The 19,682-nt window shown below is 41.1% G+C and overlaps 2 protein-coding genes across 42 annotated transcripts in view; one reads left to right on the top strand and one right to left on the bottom strand.

Annotated features, from left to right (window-relative positions):
* LOC118512827 (glutamate-gated chloride channel) overlaps positions 1-11,017 on the top strand; it is a 108,743-nt gene extending 97,726 nt beyond the window's left edge. For 28 of the 40 annotated variants that reach the window (XM_036057823.1, XM_036057820.1, XM_036057816.1 and 25 more), the window contains 2 exons: positions 2,447-2,557; positions 3,308-11,017. In XM_036057823.1, coding sequence (XP_035913716.1) covers positions 2,447-2,557; positions 3,308-3,454 — 258 coding nt within the window. In that variant the 3' untranslated portion in view covers positions 3,455-11,017. The remainder of the gene's footprint in view (positions 1-2,446; positions 2,558-3,307) is intronic. The other 12 variants (XM_036057836.1, XM_036057854.1, XM_036057857.1 and 9 more) reach the window with 1 other exon arrangement.
* Positions 11,018-12,697: 1,680 nt separating this feature from the next.
* On the bottom strand, positions 12,698-18,195 carry LOC118512825 (facilitated trehalose transporter Tret1-like). Of its 2 annotated transcripts, none has more exons than XM_036057804.1 (3): positions 17,521-18,195; positions 14,511-14,627; positions 12,698-14,380 (listed from the first exon to the last, which is right to left on the bottom strand). In XM_036057804.1, the coding sequence occupies exons 2-3, from the start codon at positions 14,592-14,594 to the stop codon at positions 12,932-12,934; spliced, it is 1,533 nt and encodes a 510-aa protein (XP_035913697.1). In that variant the 5' UTR covers positions 14,595-14,627; positions 17,521-18,195; the 3' UTR covers positions 12,698-12,931. The 2 variants fall into 2 exon arrangements, with proteins under 2 accessions (XP_035913697.1, XP_035913696.1); XM_036057803.1 differs by having other exon boundaries at positions 17,297-18,188.
* Positions 18,196-19,682: the final 1,487 nt, after the last annotated feature.

Here is a 19,682-nt window from a genome sequence, read left to right as displayed (position 1 = left end):
AGCATGCCACTAGAATGTGTAATTTATCGGACGGGATGTGAGGGTTTAGTACCTTCATCCGGGGAGGGAACACAGCGGCGATGGTGCTTGGTGTCGGTTGTGTTAAGTGGATGAACTTTTAAAGGTGACACGATAATCCAAAAAACACCTTCGGGATGCTTATGCGTTATTTTATATGTTGAAGGTTTATGGGAAACTTAATTCAACCTGAGAGAAGGTACAACAGTAAAGAGATTGAAATACAGTGCCTCAAACATTTCTTTGTCTTTGAAGACATTTTTGTTTACCTTAGGGCTGGACAATCGTAATCATAAAGTAATTTAAAATGCAACAAAAATTATTCACCTTTTTTTATTCAGAGGTTTATACGCAATTAAACAATACGTGACAAGGACTCCTTTAAACAATAGAAAAAAAACCGTGAGGCTCAAAATAAAGGAAAATATTTCAAGACAAGCATCTATTATTGAAAGCCTAACACTAAAAATCCTAATAGCGAATAGCTTGTTATTAGCATACGGTCGATACAAAAAGATTACTTCTATATCTATTCTAACTTATTCTAAAATCTAACATTCTAACCAAATTTGAATAATGATCTAGAAATTCAGGGTATCCCAGAACATTCCATTGTGCTAGGACCGTAATCCTGCGTAAATGATCTTACCAAAAGATCTTTCCAGCCTTGTGTTATAAATTTATGTCTTTGTTTGGGAACTGACATTGCCATCATCTCTTAAAAATACTCAAACCAACAACAAATAAACCAGAAAGAGTTCAGACGACTAAAACATGTTAAATTTGAAAAAAACTCTGTAAAAATTATTCTAATATAATCAAAATCTTCTTTCAAAGCCCATAGAAGCTTGATAGTAATTTTAGTCCATTTTTAAATAATTAATATCTGACGAATATGAACACATAGTTCAGATTTCAGCCGTCAGATTTTCCGTTCGGCTAGCAAATATCGGATTTCTTTCACTCTGTTTCACTTTCCGGCAAAGCTAAAAGCCTAGTTTGAATTCGTTGTTTTCAGAATATTTTGGGGCAAATTTACGGGTCGAGAAATAATTATGATTGTCCAATCCTTGGTTAAGAAAATCTTCCACAAAATCCCGAAAATTGACAACTTTAAGCTGTTCAGAATTCGGTTTGAGGTACTCTAGGCTAAAAATGAGAAAGAAACTTATAAAAAAATCTGCTTTACTAATAATAAACACACAACACATAACGACATAAACCAACTGTACATAGAATTTAAAACAACTGTGTGAATAACTGGCACCACTACATACACACTACTCAACACACGCTTATATCTTAGACTGTTTGTTAACTTTTCCATTTGTGTTGTGTATTGTCAAGTTACGTTTCGTTAAATTTTGAGTTTGCAAACAATTTAGACGATCAAAATTTAAATAGAACCTAGCGCACCCTGTACTCCATGAATGTACTCCGTGCACGTCACTATGAATGTCCCTACTACTAGCAATTCTCTGTCACCTATTCTATCTGCCTCTCTGTCTCTCTCTCTCTCTCTCTCTCTCTCTCGCTCTATCTCTATTTCTCTCCCTGCTGTGTACTCTATGCCTGCATCTAGAGAAATGAAGATTGAAATGAAATCCCCTTTGCCCAAAACGGGGAAACTAGTTCCCTGTACACTCCTCCGGTTAGATACACACACACACATACCCTTCTTGACAAGTTGTTTGTACCCATAACCTCACTAGGATGTTATGTAGCCTTAGCCATATCCTAGAACCGCTTGCCGCGTGCAACTGCTTGTTCGATGCACAAGCAAAGTTAGTGTCCGCGCGATTTGTTGTGTGTTTGAGAAGGCGTACACGTGTGTAAAGGCTTTCCACTCCGTTTTGAGTGATTGCGTTCTGTGTTCTGAGAGCAACGTGTGTTTTCAACCAATTTTGATTGACCGAGTGTTGTGACCTGCCCTGTGACACATGGTTTTTTTCTGCAACTCTACCTCTCTTCCCTACGCTATCTTGTGTCTGTTGTCCGTGTTTTGAGTGCAACTGTTTGTGTCGTTGATCGTTTGCGCGTTACCGATCCCTCGTACCAGTACGCACGATCACACTCACCCAACCATTTCAAGCATAATCTTCCAAACTTCCACGCGTGAACCTCAGAAAAACTCCACCGCCCCCCGAAAAAAAACAGAGAATATAGTGGTTGTGATTTGATTCTATTTAAACACAATTCTTCCCTTCCGTTTAACATTCGGTTTTCCTAATCCGTTTTTGGTTTGAGTTTAAATGCTTTGAGTTTTTTTTCGAACTTGATTTTACTACTATCTAACGTCGTTAAACACTTAACAACGCTCAAAGCAAATGAGTTTGATTTTATGCTGTTTTGGTTTTTTTTTTACTTGAGCTGCGCCGCTTTTTACAATTTACTCCCTAAACTCCACTAATGGTGCTCCCTTTGACAGGGTGTCAAGAAGCGGGAATCCGGCGGACCGAACGAGATCGTCGCGTGTACCAGTTGTGCGGGCGGCACGAGCCCCTGCACACACTCGGCGAACAATGGCTGTGCAACAGAGGTAAGCAGAGATTAAGTTTTAGTAACGTTTGAATTAGGAAAAATGTTGAGTAGTATTACTTGAATTAAGAGGCAAAATTTGATAGGACATAATCATAGAGTATTAGCCTGTTACGCCTGAAAGTATCCTATTACAAATATTTTTCAATGAAGACTCTTCAAAAAGGTGAAAGAAAATTGTAAGAGCAACATTTTAACATAACTTGGTACCTTATTGCCAAGTTCAATAGGAAAATTTTCAAACCCAGAAACTTTCTTTAAAAGTTTGCATACATTCAGGCGCTTTTATTTGCGACACGAAGTATGCATGTGTATACTGACACACACCCATTATAATGTAAGAGGAAGCCTACAACTTACTCAGCTTAATCAATTTCTAGAATTTATTTAAAATTAAAGCTTTGATCCTCAATAAGTAAAAATATCTTGAAAGAGATCGAGAGAGTTTTGAAAGAGATATTAATAACAGATGCAATGGCGGATCAAACCCCTTGAAGGTCCTAAGCTGAAAGAATGTGCACGTCGATTCCTTAGGGAGTTTGTGGTCATCTACATTATTGAGGCACCCCGGATTTCACGAGGAAATCATAAACGAACAACAGGCAACAAGCGCCTGAAGTTATGCAATTTGTTTAGCACATGTGGTTTCTGTTTAATATTTACGCAAATTGTATCTATAAAACTAATTCCCTTCCTCTTTTTTTCTTTTTTTCCCCCAAACACACACATTTGAACGCCCCCCCTCACCCAGACGTGCTTCGTGCAAGTGCGCAAAAAGGAACCGCCGCATCCGATACGCGTCGCGAAAACGATCGACGTGATCGCGCGCATCACCTTCCCGTCGGCGTACGCGGTGTTTTTGATATTTTTCTTCATCCACTACAAAGGATTCTCCTAGAATACGATCCAGAAGTCACTCATCCACAAGATCTACACCAACAACCTGCTGTAACGGAGGGTGTCCCGACGGCGGCGGTGGGCACGCGGCGTCCAGTGCCGCGCGAGTTGTTGTTGGCACGCAGAGTATGTGCGATGGTGATGAAGGATCCGACTGTACGGTATCGGTACCAGTTGACGACCTTAAAGCAACACATGAAAACCACATAAAATCACACCTGCTAGAGAACATCGCTCCCACCTGGGGTGAGCGAGCCTGCAACGCTATCCAGCTACCGAGCAACCACTACTAGCACGCCGATGTTCCGATGTGAGGAAACGCGGCCGATGTTCCTAAAACCATAACTCGGATGCTTCGGATGCCACATCAACACGTTCACCAAAACCGACACTCATCTCGTGCGCTTTTTTCACCTCGCAGGGGACAAAGTCCTCGGCACACGGGCTCGGTAAGCTTCAAAAGCATCGCACATCATTTAAATCACCCCAAACTCTGAAGGCCCCACGATCAACTGCAAGCGGCTGAATCAAACCAAACGGATACTGCCTTTTTTCATAAATTCGAGCTGCACACCGGATGCAGCAAGCCGATTCGATTGATTTGTGATACGAGCGAAAAGCTGTCTGTGCGGCATACGTACAACTCATACGGAAATCCTCCATCGCAACCATCATCCTTGGGCAAGGATTAGAAGTTGAGTGGAATGGCTTACGATTTCTCCCAATTCAACGATGAATAGCGCTGGAAGATAATTGTCCGTTTGGAGCGAAACGCGACTGGCGCCCAGCCAGTTTAATCTTACACAAGCACAAATGCGATAGCGGACGGAAGTACGGGCGAAATAGCTCAGCTGGATGTAGACAGTTCCGATGCAAAAAAAAACAAGGCCATCTTTAAACTAAATCATCTATTTCTCTAAACAGAAAAGCGGAGAGAGAGAGCAAGCTATCAACGTAACGAATTAAATGCCAATAGCAATATTCATCACGAGAAAAGCTAACAGGAGAAAAAAAAACATCCTCAAACACACACACATTAAATACACACCGTATGCAATCTCACTGTAATAAGTAGGGTAATTTAAATAATTATCAACAATGGGCGCAATATTTCATTCAAGGTTTGATGCGTAAAGAAGAACATTAGGCTAGGTTAGAAAATGATAATACCACAGAAGGCAATTCAATGCATCGTAATAGTTTCACTACGTTCAAACACGAGCACAGTGAGCAGCAGCAGTGTAATGTAATGTACCAAAGTTCCTTGCTAAACGACCAACCAAACTCACACACAACACTCTTACACGCCTATTTGCGCCTCTCGTTTCAAACTGGCAGCTTTACGGATCGGAGAACAGAAGGATGGATTCCTTTCGACTGGGATCAGGATCGGGGATCCGAGTGATCCTTTCCCTTCTAATGCTGAGGCTATTCTGTGATCTCGTTAACCTAGTGAAGAGCATTATTTCATTACCGAAGACACACACACACACACACACACACGCACTCAAATTTCCACAGCTTTTTTATGCCACACCTAGAAACCGGAAGGAAATCGCAATCAATTTCCCGAATTGTCTATTACACTTTTTCAAAGCAAAAAACCCCTACGGTGGAGTACAAGCACCGAGGGAAGGGGTTTTAATGCAAGATTCTGCCTTCGATAATTCGGACGTTCGGACCAAAGTTAGTTTAAGTCGCTGCTTCCATCACGCAAATAAGCCAGCTAGATAGCACGGTTAGGAGTTTTTGTGTGTGTTTTTTTTTGCGTTACTGGACGATGAAACGATCACTTTTGGCCTTAAAACGAGTGCAGTAGCAAACGTTCCACGCGTGCTTTTAATTTACTTCCGTTTTCTCACTTCGCCCCATCCGTCGCTTTCCAGCATCACCAAAGCACCGATCGTGATGGGTGGTGTGAAGTTTTCGATGTTATACTCCAGTAGCTAGTGTGAATAGTATCATGATTTCGTTTCGGATTTCATAATTCTTATAGGCTTATAGGACCCTCAAGCAGGGAGATTTAAATTTGCCAACTGCACCTTCAAAATAGCTCACATAAAATGCAACATTAAGCGAAGCGTGGTACAAACATCGAGCGGAAAGTCTGAAAGTCGGTAGCAAGAACAAGCAAAGCAAAAACCAAATTGGGGGATGGAAAACGCTCAACCGTAGGATATTTTGCTACTATTATTTCTAGCCCTCAATAGGATGGTTTTTAGAAATTCTTTCACAAAGCACCAAAACACTCAACAACTCATTCCTACTGAAAGTAAGTGAAGAAAAGGGAAAAGGAAATAAAATAGAAGGAAAAGGAAAAAAACAGAAGAAAGAAACCATTAAAACCCGTAAAGAACACGCAAAACCAATCTATGAATGTAATGAACACTAACCTAAAAACGCTGAAACCAAGTGCTTATTTTGCATCATTTGACATATCAAAAACGTAGTGAAGCAGCGGACGCCAGAGAATGAAAATGCTAGTGAAATTGGTAAACCAACCAACAAAACAAACAAACAAACAAACAAATGGAAGGTGAAAAGGTGGTAAAAACGGAAAGGAATGTTTAAAACATTAAAATCCGAGCAAAGATATTAACAAATTAGCTAAACAAACTAAGCAAGAAGAACAAACAAAAAAGGAAGAGTATAAAGAAAAACAGCAACTACTACTGAACGCCACTCTAAAACAATCTATCGCTTGAATGCCTTTCAAACCTATCGTAATAATTCATAACTACAGTGGTGGTGGTGGTGTTGTACATGGAAGATGTACATGGAAGCATAAGAAAGGCCACGATGCACGATCAGGTACGATCGTCTGTCCCATCATGATTGCAATGAGAGATTCATTTAAAACACTCACCGTCTGCTCAACGAGTAAAATTCATCATTGTCTCTCACTACTAGTTGTTGTCTTACACGCCGTAAAGTACGCCTAGTGAACGTAACTATTCTAAACTAATTCTAAACACTGTCACACAACCACACGCGACTAGTTTTAGCAACAGAGATAAGGAGAAGGAAGAAAAAACGGATGGTAAATACAGTTGAGGCAATTTTCCATCGAGGAAATTGTTGTCTTGCTGTTAAATTACGTTTAAAAAAACACCACATTTACTACATCCAACCTCACCTACTTTCCATGAGATGAAAAAGCAAGTCCAAAGCAAAAGCGAGTTCGAAAAACCAAACCCAAAAAGACATTAACGAATAATAATGCTTATGCATACATATATATAGATATAAATATAGGGAAACACACACACACACTCGAAACCAACATTTGAACAATTACTGTACGTATGTAAAAAGTATTTAATGCAGAGTCGGAAGAGCTACGAAACTAATGCCGCATCCGATCTTCGAAACGGATGGTTGAAGGGAGAGGAGGTATATTTTTTAAAGTTTATCATAAGTATGTAACACTACTCCTTCTAACACACACACGTTAAGTCACACAAACACACACGTGTTGCACACAAGACACACTGGAAAACTCTACCCCCAAATTAAATTTAAAATCACTTACTTTACTCTGCTCGATCGTTCACTAGAATACTTCTTGTTTAAGCTACTTAACGTTTTTTTCTCTCTCTCTCTCTCTCTCCCTCTCAAGTTTTCCTTTCCTTTTCTTTCCCATTTTCCGATTCGCTTTTTTACAAAAAACTTTGCTTCCCTTTTCTTTCACTATGGTTAAGAAAAAGCGCTCTCTAACCCCGACAGCAGTGCACACCACAAACACAAAGAAACACATCCAGTCGAAAGAGGAAAAAAAACCAAACTCCCATAAGCAAAACAAAAACCATCCTGTACAAGCATACGGTTTAACTAATGAATATAGTAAACGAAACAAAAAAAAACAAACAGCTCAGCTAAGATTGTGATTTACCAAAATACGTTGACGACGACCCCTCGAGACGATGCAGCGTGCGGGTGCGACTGCTATAGTGACTGTCGTGCAACATCGAGCAACGCGCGGCTTTGAACGTTAACTAGTGGAAGCCGGCGGCTTTCAAACCCCAACCAAAGAAAACAAAACAAACAAAAAAAGCAAGCAATCGGGCGTGGTGTGAAAACGTTGAACCGTCAGCAGCCAGCCAGCCTCATGTCATGAAATAGATAAATTAATTGCATAAAATTAGCAAGACAGAAACGGAAACTGCTGGTGGTAAAATTTAATACAATTGAGCAAAACAGACAGGCGGAAAGCAAAGAGAGAGAGAGAGGGGAAGAGAAAAAAAAGCAACACAGCAAGAAAAGTAACTTAAAATGATAGATCAAACTACTGGAGTGTGTAAAGCAAAGCAAAGCAACACACAGTAGATTGTTTCCCAGTAGGCTTTGCTTTAATTTAAATTTCTTTATTTAACGGAAATTAGATAAATCATCATTTCTTTGCCAGTGCAAAAGATGAAAGTAATAAGAAAACAGAAGAAATTTCCCTTCTTTTCAAAATTTTGCTCATATTTTAATTTATTTTCTCAAATTTGCTTCAGATAAAACATAAGCACAAACGGCTAAGATACATTTTGAGCGAATCGGCTGACAGACAGACAACAAGAAAAAAAACGAACAAATTTAAAAGCAATTCAGGGTAAAAGGTTTTATACGAAATTACGAACAAAACAGTCAAATTCTGCAGACGGGCAAACAGCGAACACACACAAAATCCACGCATCCCGTTACCGCATATTACTACCAGTTGTACAGTTTAGTAAAGGGTAACCCGAAATAAGGCAAAACAAAAAACGCTCAAGCTGTTTCTAACGGCAACAGAGCAAAAGAGTTGTTAATAGTGTAGTAGTCGAAGTAGAAGTAGTAGCTAATGGTTGAAGCGCATCACGCATCACGTTGCGCATCGTTGCAACAAGTTGAAATGCAAGCGACACGTGCCACATCGATACTGCTTCGGATGCAACATGCGAGTGTGTGTGCAACAATTTCGCGTAGGTAAAGCCATACATTTCCAAACCCTCAAAACGACACTAATCACAAATTTATACACACACACACCAAGAAACTTCAAATAAGAATCGATTTTGCTAGTTTAATGCACCATTTAATGTCCCGGAAGGGTGGGGCAAATCAGAATCAATTACAAAGCCATAATTCTAACACCTTCACACACACACACACCTACACATACACAACACACAATGAAAATGTACTAACAAAAAACAACTAACGTTCGAACAATATGGGTAATAAGTAAGTGTGCGTAGATGGGTGCGACGCCGTACGCAGCAAGCGCGCCGTATCTTTAAACGCAAACGCAAAGTAAACCAGAGAAGTTGTAGGGGGGAGGGGGGGAAGGGGGTTTCTTTTTTGTAACAAGGGGAAGTGGAGGGTGGGAACAACCAATTATAACGCAAAAGAGGAAAGAAAAAGAAACAAATAAAACTTTGCTATGTAGAAACATACAACAAACAAGCTTAGGAAGGAGAAAAACAAGAAGAGAAAAAACACAAAAAATAACGCAATTAAAACGCAACACTAAGGAAAAAGGGAAACGAAAGCAAACAGCAGAGGAAACAAAAGAGCTAAGCTTCAAAACCTAAGCACATACACAGGAAAAATAGGATTGAAAAGGAAAACAAGTGAAAGAAAAACACAAGAAAAAGGATAAATTAACAAATTAATGCTTGCATAAGCAAAGAACAGAGCAAAAGCAACAAAGAAGAAAACACACAAACACATAAAAGGCATACAAAACTTTGCAAATCATACCACACAACAAGATGTAAAAAGAAAAAGTAAGAAACAAGGGCAAGAACAAATCACAAGCTAAAGTACACAGCAGAACTCCAGGTCAGGTTGAAAACGCAAAACAAGGGAAATAGAAAACAAAACTAAATGCCGTCAGCTCCTACTCTTACTAGCGATCGCGTGCTATGATTTTTTTATACATAAAATATATATATATACACACCAATATATATGTATATGTACACATATACATACCTATATCATAGTGTAATTACCTGTTCAAAACCCTCCCTTTTCGGGCCGGTTTAGGCTTGGTTTAGGAACACAGCAGGCAAAGGAAAATTGCAATAACACAAGCCAAGCATCCGGAAAAAGGGAGTGAAAGAGAAGGCTTTTGTCTGCACAGTTAGTAACAAAAATGTAAAACAAAAACAAATCTCTCCACAATGACTAGAAGAAGGGTGACGCTATGCAAAACCACACTAAAAGTGTGCCGAACAGAAGAAGAAAACATAACAACACAATTTTGCAGTAAAGAAATAGGTCGCTTCTCGTGCACAGTTCACTAAGTTGTAAAGTAATTTAATCTTAAAAACACACGGATTTTTTCTCCTCCTTTTATCTATTTCATTGCCTTCTCTTGTGTGCTCTTTCGACTACTTTTGATCGCTTTTTTATCACTCTTGTTGTACTACCGTTTCTTAACAACTACAAATGAAACCTGGACCTGATCAGAACGCACGATCTTTTACTCCTTTTACAATGTGATACACACCACTTACACATATTTACAACAACAAAAAAAGAAGAGAAAACCACCCCGTGACAAAGCAAAAACCCCACAACCGATCGACTCGTCAGCCTGAAACAACAAACCGAAAAAACCACGTTCAATCCACACAATCAGTTTTGCGATCGTCCGCAGCGATGACTGTGTTTGGTTATTATTGGATAAGTTTAGGCCGCTTAAACTTTTTGACAGCAACATTTTTACTACCATTTATCGAAACACTAAAAAAAGCACACTGTAAACTGACTAGCTGGAAGAACAAACGGAACTCAAGCAACCCGGTGTAAGGATAGCGAGTAATGAGCGCGTTACCGTTGCTGTGAGTGACGACGAGCGGCGCGTAAGCATGATATCGATATAGCAATTGCAAAGCAGTTACGAAACTTAATACAAAGCGAAAGTAAAATTAAAACAAAACAAATACAAACCAACGTAGTAGCACTAAGCTGAACAAGCATGATGCAAGAAAAAAAAGGCAAGTAAGCGCATAAGCAACAGCAACAAACCAATTGGCAAAAGGAAGCAAGAAAAAAAACACAACTTAAAAATGCAAACGTTTCTATAAGTGCGCTACAGTGTATAGCGAAGGCAGAACAAACAAAACTTTGACCTGGGAGAAAGGAAAACCGATGGGTTCTAGAAGTAGAAGAAGAAAACATTTAATGTTTAATGAGGGAAAAATGGAACTTAAAAGCAAGAGAGAGATGAGACAGATGGTGAAAGGAAGGAAAAACGGAACAGCAGTAGCAAAGCGGTGGAAGCAAAGAAACGAGAAAACGAAAAATTATATATATATACACAAAATATACATATACATAAACGGTATATCTATATATATATATATATACGGAAGAGGACGCAAAGGCAGACAAAAAAAAAGGCGGCAAGTGGAAGTTGAGGACAAAGCAAGACAAAACAAAGCAAAACAAAGCAAACAAACAAAAACCAAAAAGTGCGGCCCCAGAGGAAAAGAAAACGCAAAATGTTGTACGTCACGTTATGTTTTTAATTTTATGATCCTAAATAAACGATTTTTTGATTGAAATAATAAAAAACCAAAAAAAAGAACACCCTTCGTATGGGAGTTTTGTGGTGAGTTGCGTTGAGTTTAGGTGAGTATGAATTAAATTGTAGCTCTAAATAAAGTAAAGTAGAGTGTTTCTCGGTTGATAAAGCAAGTGTCTCCACGATTAAAACAATGAGCGATTTTCATATCCGGCACAACCAATACAGGCATCCTCCATGCTAAGAAAGTCCTGACATTCTAGGGGTTAAGCACATCGTCGAAACATGCCCAAGTCACTCATCTTTTTTTCAAGAAATTCGCTCCAGGACTGCATTCCTCCAACCGAGGAACCATCCGATATCAGGCAGGTTCAACTCTGCGTGATCTAACCAACGAGCTCTATCTAGTGGGGATCCTCATAAGGATATCTCTTCAAACAGAAGCTGCGTCCCCTCTAAACATGGTTATGGTCCGTAGAGCTACCTGTGGACGTGGACGATTTTCAATTTTAGTACATCAAAGAAGTCAACCCTGAAAACGGGATTGCGTTTTGGATGGGTGAACTTTGAACCTCGGTCCTGCCGTCTGACCGAGACCGAACTGCCCCTTACAAATCCAACTGGTTTTACAATTATGTTAATGTTACAACTAACTGTTACATTAGCTATAAATAAGGCGCTATTAAGTAGAGGAGTCAAGGGTGAGGAATGAGAACGATAGTGTTCCATTTCATTGGAACGAGTGTGCTGCCATCGTAAACTCCGAATGACAAGGTCAAGTGTACTGGCGACCTGCTGGAGTGTACTGATTCCTGGAAGGCCAATCCCGGTGTGGATAGGGGCGAATTGTATGTAAATAAGAAAGAGACGAAAGTAGAAGTGACAGCTCTGCTATCAACTGTCCACTGCAATCCGTTTTCCTCTGAGATATCTCATACAGGATGTTAGCAAGAGGTTGTAGTCAAAGAGTTGGAACTTTGTATTGACCGCTCGGGGCCTCATCGGAAAGGGGGCCTCATCGGTTAGGGGGGCCTCATCGGTTAGGGGGGCCTCATCGACGAGGGAAATCCTGTTGATCTTACTCACAAACGAGTCACTATGAGGGGGTCAACTGCCATTCCGCTCGGGCTCCCCGAAATATGTATTTTAAAGCAAGGCTACATGATGCGAGATGCCAAAAAGATTTCGCTAAAAAGGGGGGGATTTGCGAAAATTTTCCGTCAAAATCCTCTCGGTTCATCTACCCGCGTTGTTTAGAGCAATTCATGCTATCTCTCTCTTCAACCGAAAACTACCATGGCAACGCATGGAAAGTGACAGAGAGGGCTAGAGAGAAGCGAAATCTTTCCGAGATTTCAGCTCGAGGAGGTGAAAACTTTTTGACGGATAGATTTCGCATAAACCCCCCTTTTTGGCATCTCGCATCATGTAGCCTGGCTTTAGATTTGGTGTTGCTGGGGCCAATACTAGGCAAAATTCCTGGGAACGGAAGACAATTTAACTCTATTGCAATCAGAGCTTCTGGCAAGCAGTTACTTCCTCTCCATCGCATTGATCCTCAATCCAATTCTGTGAGCCCACAAGAAAACCCTCGTGCAAATCATTGGATACAAATCCAATAAATTTTAAGCTTATCCAGAATATTAGTCACAAGGCCTTAAAATCACCAACTAATAATAATTTATTCCCATAATACCTACATAGCTTGTTCATGTATGAGAATTTTAATCGCCAAGGTTTAATTTTTAAGCAACAAGTGGATTTATTAACGTATTATTTATATTACTGAACACTGAACACAACACGACAGCTAAAGTAATCTTACTTTAAAACTACTTAACAAACAACAAAACGCAACATTTTCTAGAGATAATAGTAACGACGCAACAATCCTATTTCCATGCAACGATTTATAAAACTCCTTCCTAACTGAGCCCACAGTGGGTCCTAAGTAATTATTTAACTTAATAACACTTAAGAGATTGTTGCAATTCTGGCTGGCGCTACCGAAGGACCTTCCTCTCCCGCCGACGCTTCCGCGTCCTTCGCTTTCCTTCGCCCCCGTCGGAACTGTTCCTCGATCTCCTGCAGCGTACGGTTTTTCGTTTCCGGCAGTATCACGTACAGCAGCAGTGTGCCGAGCAGCGATATTACACCGTACACCAGAAACGTGCCATTAATGCCCACCGTGGCGAACAGTGTCGGTCCCGTTTTGATGACAGCAAAGAAGCACACGAAATTAAACGATGACGTCAGCCCGGAACCAAGACCACGCGTCGCGACCGGGAATATTTCGCCAGTCATACACCAGGGCAATGGGAAGAGACCGATCCCAACAAACACGATGTAGCTGATGAGAAAGATGAGCGACAGCCAGGAATAGTTCCGGTACAGTGGGATGCTCGTTTGGAAGTAGAGGAAGATCGATAGCCCGATCAGCGATACGGTCGTGCCGACACCACTCGCCATAGCCAGTGGACGACGCCCGACGGAACGGAGAAGGATACAGGCCACGAGTGATGTCACCACGCGCACCAGATCCACAATCAGCATGGCAAGATACTCGTTCAAACTATCGCTTCCGATCGTAGTCTTCATGAGCGCGATCGAGTAGAACGCAACGATGTTCACGCCCGAAAACTGCATCGTGGCGAAGAACACAAGCAGCGTTGCCAGTGGCATAAGAAATTCGCGTCGCTTATAGGGCGATCGGTTCTGATCGGAAGTGCCATCCGCTTGTCCTTCGCTAGCTTTGCCACTATTCACAGTCTTGTCCGTTCTCGCCACCATCGCATCAAACTCCTGTCGACTGGCCGGATCAAAGCCACGCAACCAGCGGAACGATGCTTCAGCCTCGGAACGAGCTCCCCGTGCCAGCAACCAGGCCGGACTTTCCGGTGACACAACCATCAGCAGATAGGCAACGATCATGAACAGCGAGCAGAGCAGTGCGGCCGTTTGCCACCGGAAGAATGTACCGAACAGATGGGCAAGAAGAATTCCACCCGACACGGCAAACGTAACACCGGCCAGCAGAATGCCACGATAGCGAGGATCACTCGTTTCCGCAATGTACACGGACGCCGGTGGTCCAACCAGGCCACAGCTGAGCCCAGTGATGAAGCGTCCAGCAAGTATCTGTGCGTAACTGCCAGCCATCGACAGGACACACCAACCAATGGCGAAGGAAATGTTAAGTAGCAGGTGAGCAGACTTCCGCCCACAGCGTTCCATCAGCAGACCGCCGAGAATGCAGCCGAGTGCCATCGGCAGCGGTGCCATGGACGCGATCCATGATGCTTGATCTTCGGTAATCGATAGCTTGCTGCCGGGTTGTTGTAGCTGTGGCAGTAGAATGGCGGAGAAACCGTTCGTCATGCCGGCTGCTGCACTGCTGATGATGGGACCCGAGGCGGCCAGTACCTGGGGCAGCAGGGGAAAAAGATGGGAAAGAATTAGGTCAACATCTTGCACGTTAGCTCCCGTTTGTTTGACTTCAAGTCTGAGACCCCGCCATAAATAACCCCGGCAATAGCCCGGTTTACACACTCACCTGACGCGCAAGCGGAGAAAAGCGTTTAACAACATTGCTCTCGATGAAAGCGTCGTCCGTCGCCGGTGGCTTCTTGATGATCATCTTGCTGCCGAGGGTGTTGATAAATGGCTAATTCTGGGGAGATCCGAAAGGCAAGGAAGTGGAGCGTTAGTTCCAAATGCGAGATAAGAATGCCTGGATTAGTCGCGAGATTGTTTGGCCCACATTTGATAAGCGTTGCATGTTTAATTGCTCGTAACCAGCGTACCAGCGCAAAGTCAATGACTCTTAAAGGGTAGAGCGATAAGGTGACGCTGCGACGTGTTTTGCGTTCGCGGAGAGTGCGCACCCACTGCCACAAACAAGTGGTGGTTTATATGGGTCAAACAATCAATCAGACAGGAGGATTGTTCGGAAACGACGATTTGTGAATCATGATCTTGATTCGGCGTGGGAATTGTTACTTCATGAAGAGCTCAGCTAGAGTGATTAAATTGAATTCTAAATCTATAAAGTGCTGATCTAGCAATACGGCCAGGCCGTCCCTAATAATGAATCTATAAGGACAGTATCGACCACCCTACAGGGTTTCAAGAGCCTACTAATTTTGCAGGAATTTAACAGGTAACCAAAGATTATGACGGTCCGATAAAGCATTAACTATTTGATTATTTAAATTCTTCGTAAAATTTAGATTCAGCGATTATAAAATCCGTCAAAATGGGGATAAACGTCATAGACTGGATGAACATTTTTATAAACAGACGATGCAGTCCGTCACTGATAAGCTCTCAGAATGAGTGGATTTCGATGCTAGAGAAAAATATCTTCAGATGATGGGTGCGTCTTCATTCGATCTGACCTCAGCATAATCTTGAAGCATTCAAGATCTAATCATACTTTATCGAAGACGAAGTATCAACTGATCGCTTAGGCTAAGTGAAAGATAAAAAAGGCAAATATTTTGAATATGCTATGGACAAAGCGTCAGAAAATAACCTTAAGATTGCTCAGCACCAGTGAATTCTATAATTAAGAACATAATTAAAATTTCAAAATTAACTAACGCCGACTAGGAAGCAGATTAATGCTGAAAAATGTCTACATCTCATACGTAAATAATGTTATGTTCATTTCAATAAGTAGACTCCATCCATTTTAATTATGGCCCAATTTGAATAACATGCATTATGATCTCCCAAAGCAAATGTAGCCTTTGAGAAGCATGAACAGCCTTTGAGAAGCATTGGACTCATTGGAAAACATGCAAAGTACCAAAAACTACAAGCTACCTGTTTCATCATGACAATGCAAGTCTCAACATTGCAAAAGTAGTATAAAAAATTAGATTCGCTTATAAGGGAACCCTGACTCGACATCTTCTCTAGACCATTCGACCAATTACTTCCAATCAAGTTGGCTTCTACACTACTGAGCCGCATATATGATTAACAAAACATCTTTTTTCCGAAACTTGAAACTTAAAAAAAACTTCACACAATGTCATACGCAGCTCCATCGTATAAATGCGTGAATCGATCTATAATTATTCTCTGACCTAATGATGTTATGCATTAGATGTATCATGAGTTTAAAATTATCTACTCCAGACTCTCGATGATTTTATTCCAACGCAAACAGTTGAATGACCCACCAGTGCGAAGGTCAAAGGATTGAAATTCTGAAGAGCAGGTTCATCTTCATCTAACTTTATATTTATTTTTATTTTCCTTCTCTTATACGTTTGGCTGAAATCTTATGACTTATTAATTTAAATTCAATTCGCCAGTGCAGTTTAGTATTTAGAATAGAAACAGTCGTGCAGTTAAAAACAAATTAACTACACTTTCCCTAGCTACGTTCAGCTTCCCTTGCTTTCCTCTGCAGCTCTAAATGATCTTATACTTGTGGTTGTGATTAAAATAATTGATCACATTTAGAATGCAGCACGCGGCAACCTGGAAATGGAAATCGCCTGCCCAAGCAAGAGATGTCACAACTCATTTGCCTAATATTCATTTCACGGACAGCATTTCCGTCTAAAAGGGCAACCGTCAGACGGAACCCACAAAACCACCAAGCTATCCACTTCAATCTGCATTTTGCTTTTGCTGGGCTATCATTAGCCAAACCATTTACGAAACAAGCGTACGTTAAACATTTGCATTTGCTTCTACTTAACGATTCTAATTAGGAGGAGAAGCAAACGTACGCAGTTCTTGTATTATGTGCATGAAAGTGATGGGACTAAAAAGATTTTAAAAGACTCATGATCACTTTTAGAGATTGTAAGATCCAGTGGTGATCGTTTTTTTAATATAATTTGACAAGAAAGTGAAGCAATAAAACGCTAAACCAAAAATCACACTTTTCTCTCGTAAAATCATTTCCGCATCTTTTTGCATCAAATTCAAGATGAACAAAAAAGAAACCCATCGCACCCAAATATGCAATATTCCTTCATACAATCCCCAACCATAAACGCAAACGGTCCCAAAGCACACGTAGCCCACGATTGATTCCATGTGATTCCACCAACCCCCATACAATAAGTCCGGTTCGTCGCTTAACGTAACACCGAAATCGTTGTCCCGTTTGGGAAAGAAATGAGGTCACCCGAAGAAGCACGAAGGTGCCGAAAAAAGCCAACCAAACGAAAATAAAAGTTGCTTTTCCTCTCTCTTTCTCTCTTTCTCCCATTTCCTTGTTTCGCTAAATGGGCCGGGTTTCTTCATCACACGTTGCATCGCCGGCTTCAAAGGTAACTATGGTAACGAACGATCTTCCCTTAAACTGCTGCTTACCCGATAGCGATTTTAGTTTAAAGGCTACTAGATTGTTTCACCACTGCATCAGCTGTCCGATCGATCCCTTTCGCTTCTCACACACTCACGTTGCACTTGGGATGCACATAATGCGTGTGCAAATGCATCCACGCTTTTTGAAGGTTAACATCAAAATCTTGTCGTCGCTCTCGCTTACACTCTCACGCTTTTGTTTTTGTCTGCACACACAACACACAACTTACTGTATCACAACTTCCTGTACGAGGTCACTTTTTGGCCACGCGCGAACGCACTACCACCGGTGCGGAGTACCACCCCGTTGAAGCTTGTTGCAAGACATTCCGCAACGCACCAAGAAAATTGTGGAGGCCGCCGCCGACCAAGTGCGCCGACGACCGTGCACTGTTATTATGTTACTGTTTGGCCAACAATGGCGGATGTTTGTTAAGTAACCGCGTATGCTTTACTGCCTCACACACTGAGCCGCACCAACCTCGCGGGATTGGGTACACCACTCGGTGATCACTTGAAGCGCACTCGATTCACCACACCGTAGATTCGTTTAAGTACTCTTGGGTATTAAAATTTCTTCCTAGTACACAACAAAACACCACTAGCAGGCTGTTTCCTTTTTCTTCACCATTAAATTGTATAACTGAAGATCACATCCACCTCACATTAATACTTTAAATATTGGACTGCTGTTCACGATCACTTTTTGGCACAAAAAAACGCCACACGCACGATCGCCACTCCGAACCGATCACCTGGCGCGATCGCGCAACAATGAACTGACCATCGGGCGGCCGCGACCATCATATACGCGAGCGCATTAAATCGCTCTTTCGAGATCGCGTTATCACTGGCCACTCTCCGTCGCAGGGTTGCGAGCCGACGCTCACGCTCGCCACAATAACTCGACAGCGCACTTTCTCAAACGCGTTGGTGCTTGTTGACACGTTTTTTAAGACGTGCTGGGGGAGTGCTACAGGCCTACCCCAAAACCCGAAAAAATGGCATCGAAAATTTGGGAGCTGGATTTATGACTCGTTTGGTCTTTGTGTGTTAGAAAAACTTCTCTGTGAAATCAACCAGAGTGCATTGAACGGTTTCAGTGGATCGTTTGGTTGAGGTAAAGGTGAATATTTAACCAGCGCAGGTATGATTGATTACTTAATCAACCCAGCGAGTTGCCGGATGCCCGATAAAAGGACGAATATGAAGCGACCTGTTTTAGCTCTAGCGACTGTAGACCTATTAGCTAGACTGTAGACATTTGATTGCATTCTGCTCTGAAATTTTCATAAAACAATTTAAAAACATCTATTCAAATTGTTTTCTTCTAAAAAATAGTTCTTCTTTCCTAGGAAAAAACTATTTTAGGTAAAGTAAAAGTTAGGAATAATCCAGAAGTTTGCCGTAACTGTGAGGCTTTTTTACAAGCCTTTTTCCCAGTTCCTAAACCAGTTGGATGTCAGCTTTATGGCCTCAATTCTACCTAACTCATGCTAATCACCAGCACAAACTTTCCTTATTGATTTACTGTGCTACGAATTAACCACGCTGTGAAATTGCTTATTCGCGATCGTACTCTCTAGTAATGGCAGTAAAAAGTGTTAATGCTCAGCAAACATAAATAATTCGTTATGCTTTGCACCCACATTGCTTAACATTAGTTTGAAAACCCACGAACGGGACAACGCAATCAGGAAATTCGTCGATCAGCCAGAAAAAAAAAACCCACAGCTGGTGGTACTTATTCAGCTTGGATCCCTTTTCTACACCACGCGCCAGCACCTTTCGCAAATCTCCTTATTTATTTTACGAATAAATGTGTCTGTCCAGCTCGATGCATAACCGGAGATTTATTGCTAATCGATTTTACGCCCGTTTCCGGGCCCCCCTACGTATTGCGCATAACGATGATAGCGCTTACAATTAGCACTTACGGGCTTATACGATACGGAAAACCTGGTTTTTGAAGAGATGTTGGAGTTGCTTACACGTGGTAGTTTTATTCAAATCGCTTCGCTTTAATCATCTTATTTATTTATTTATTGAGTATTACGGTCCGATGAGATAAGCTTCGCTTTAATCATCTATTGATATAGATTTTTAAATTATTTAACAGCATTTTTAACATTTTTAATTGAATTCGGCAATTAAGCGCAGGTAAAAACTGACAAAATTATAAATTATAAAGATTTGTTCCCGTATTTATTACAATAATCAGTTAAAATAATCAACTAAAAATTATTAAAAGGACATGAAAAATAATTTCAATAGAAAACAACAATCACCCATAGTTCAGAACAATAAACAAAAAGCGTTAAAGAATTTGAAATGAAAGATTTCGTGAAATTGCATGAAATATTTCACCCATTTTCACAGTTGCGTTAAAACT

The sequence above is a fragment of the Anopheles stephensi genome, chromosome 3, assembly GCF_013141755.1.
Source record: "Anopheles stephensi strain Indian chromosome 3, UCI_ANSTEP_V1.0, whole genome shotgun sequence".
Lineage (NCBI taxonomy): Eukaryota > Metazoa > Arthropoda > Insecta > Diptera > Culicidae > Anopheles > Anopheles stephensi.
This window is presented reverse-complemented; position numbering and strand designations above follow the sequence as displayed.

Bases quoted from the DNA above. Each gene is read 5' to 3' on its own strand.
- LOC118512825 (XM_036057804.1), bottom strand. From the start codon at position 14,594: ATGATCATCAAGAAGCCACCGGCGACGGACGACGCTTTCATCGAGAGC. The intron at 14,381-14,510 runs GTGAGTGTGTAA...CTGCTGCCCCAG, and splicing joins TTTCTCCGCTTGCGCGTCAG to GTACTGGCCGCCTCGGGTCC.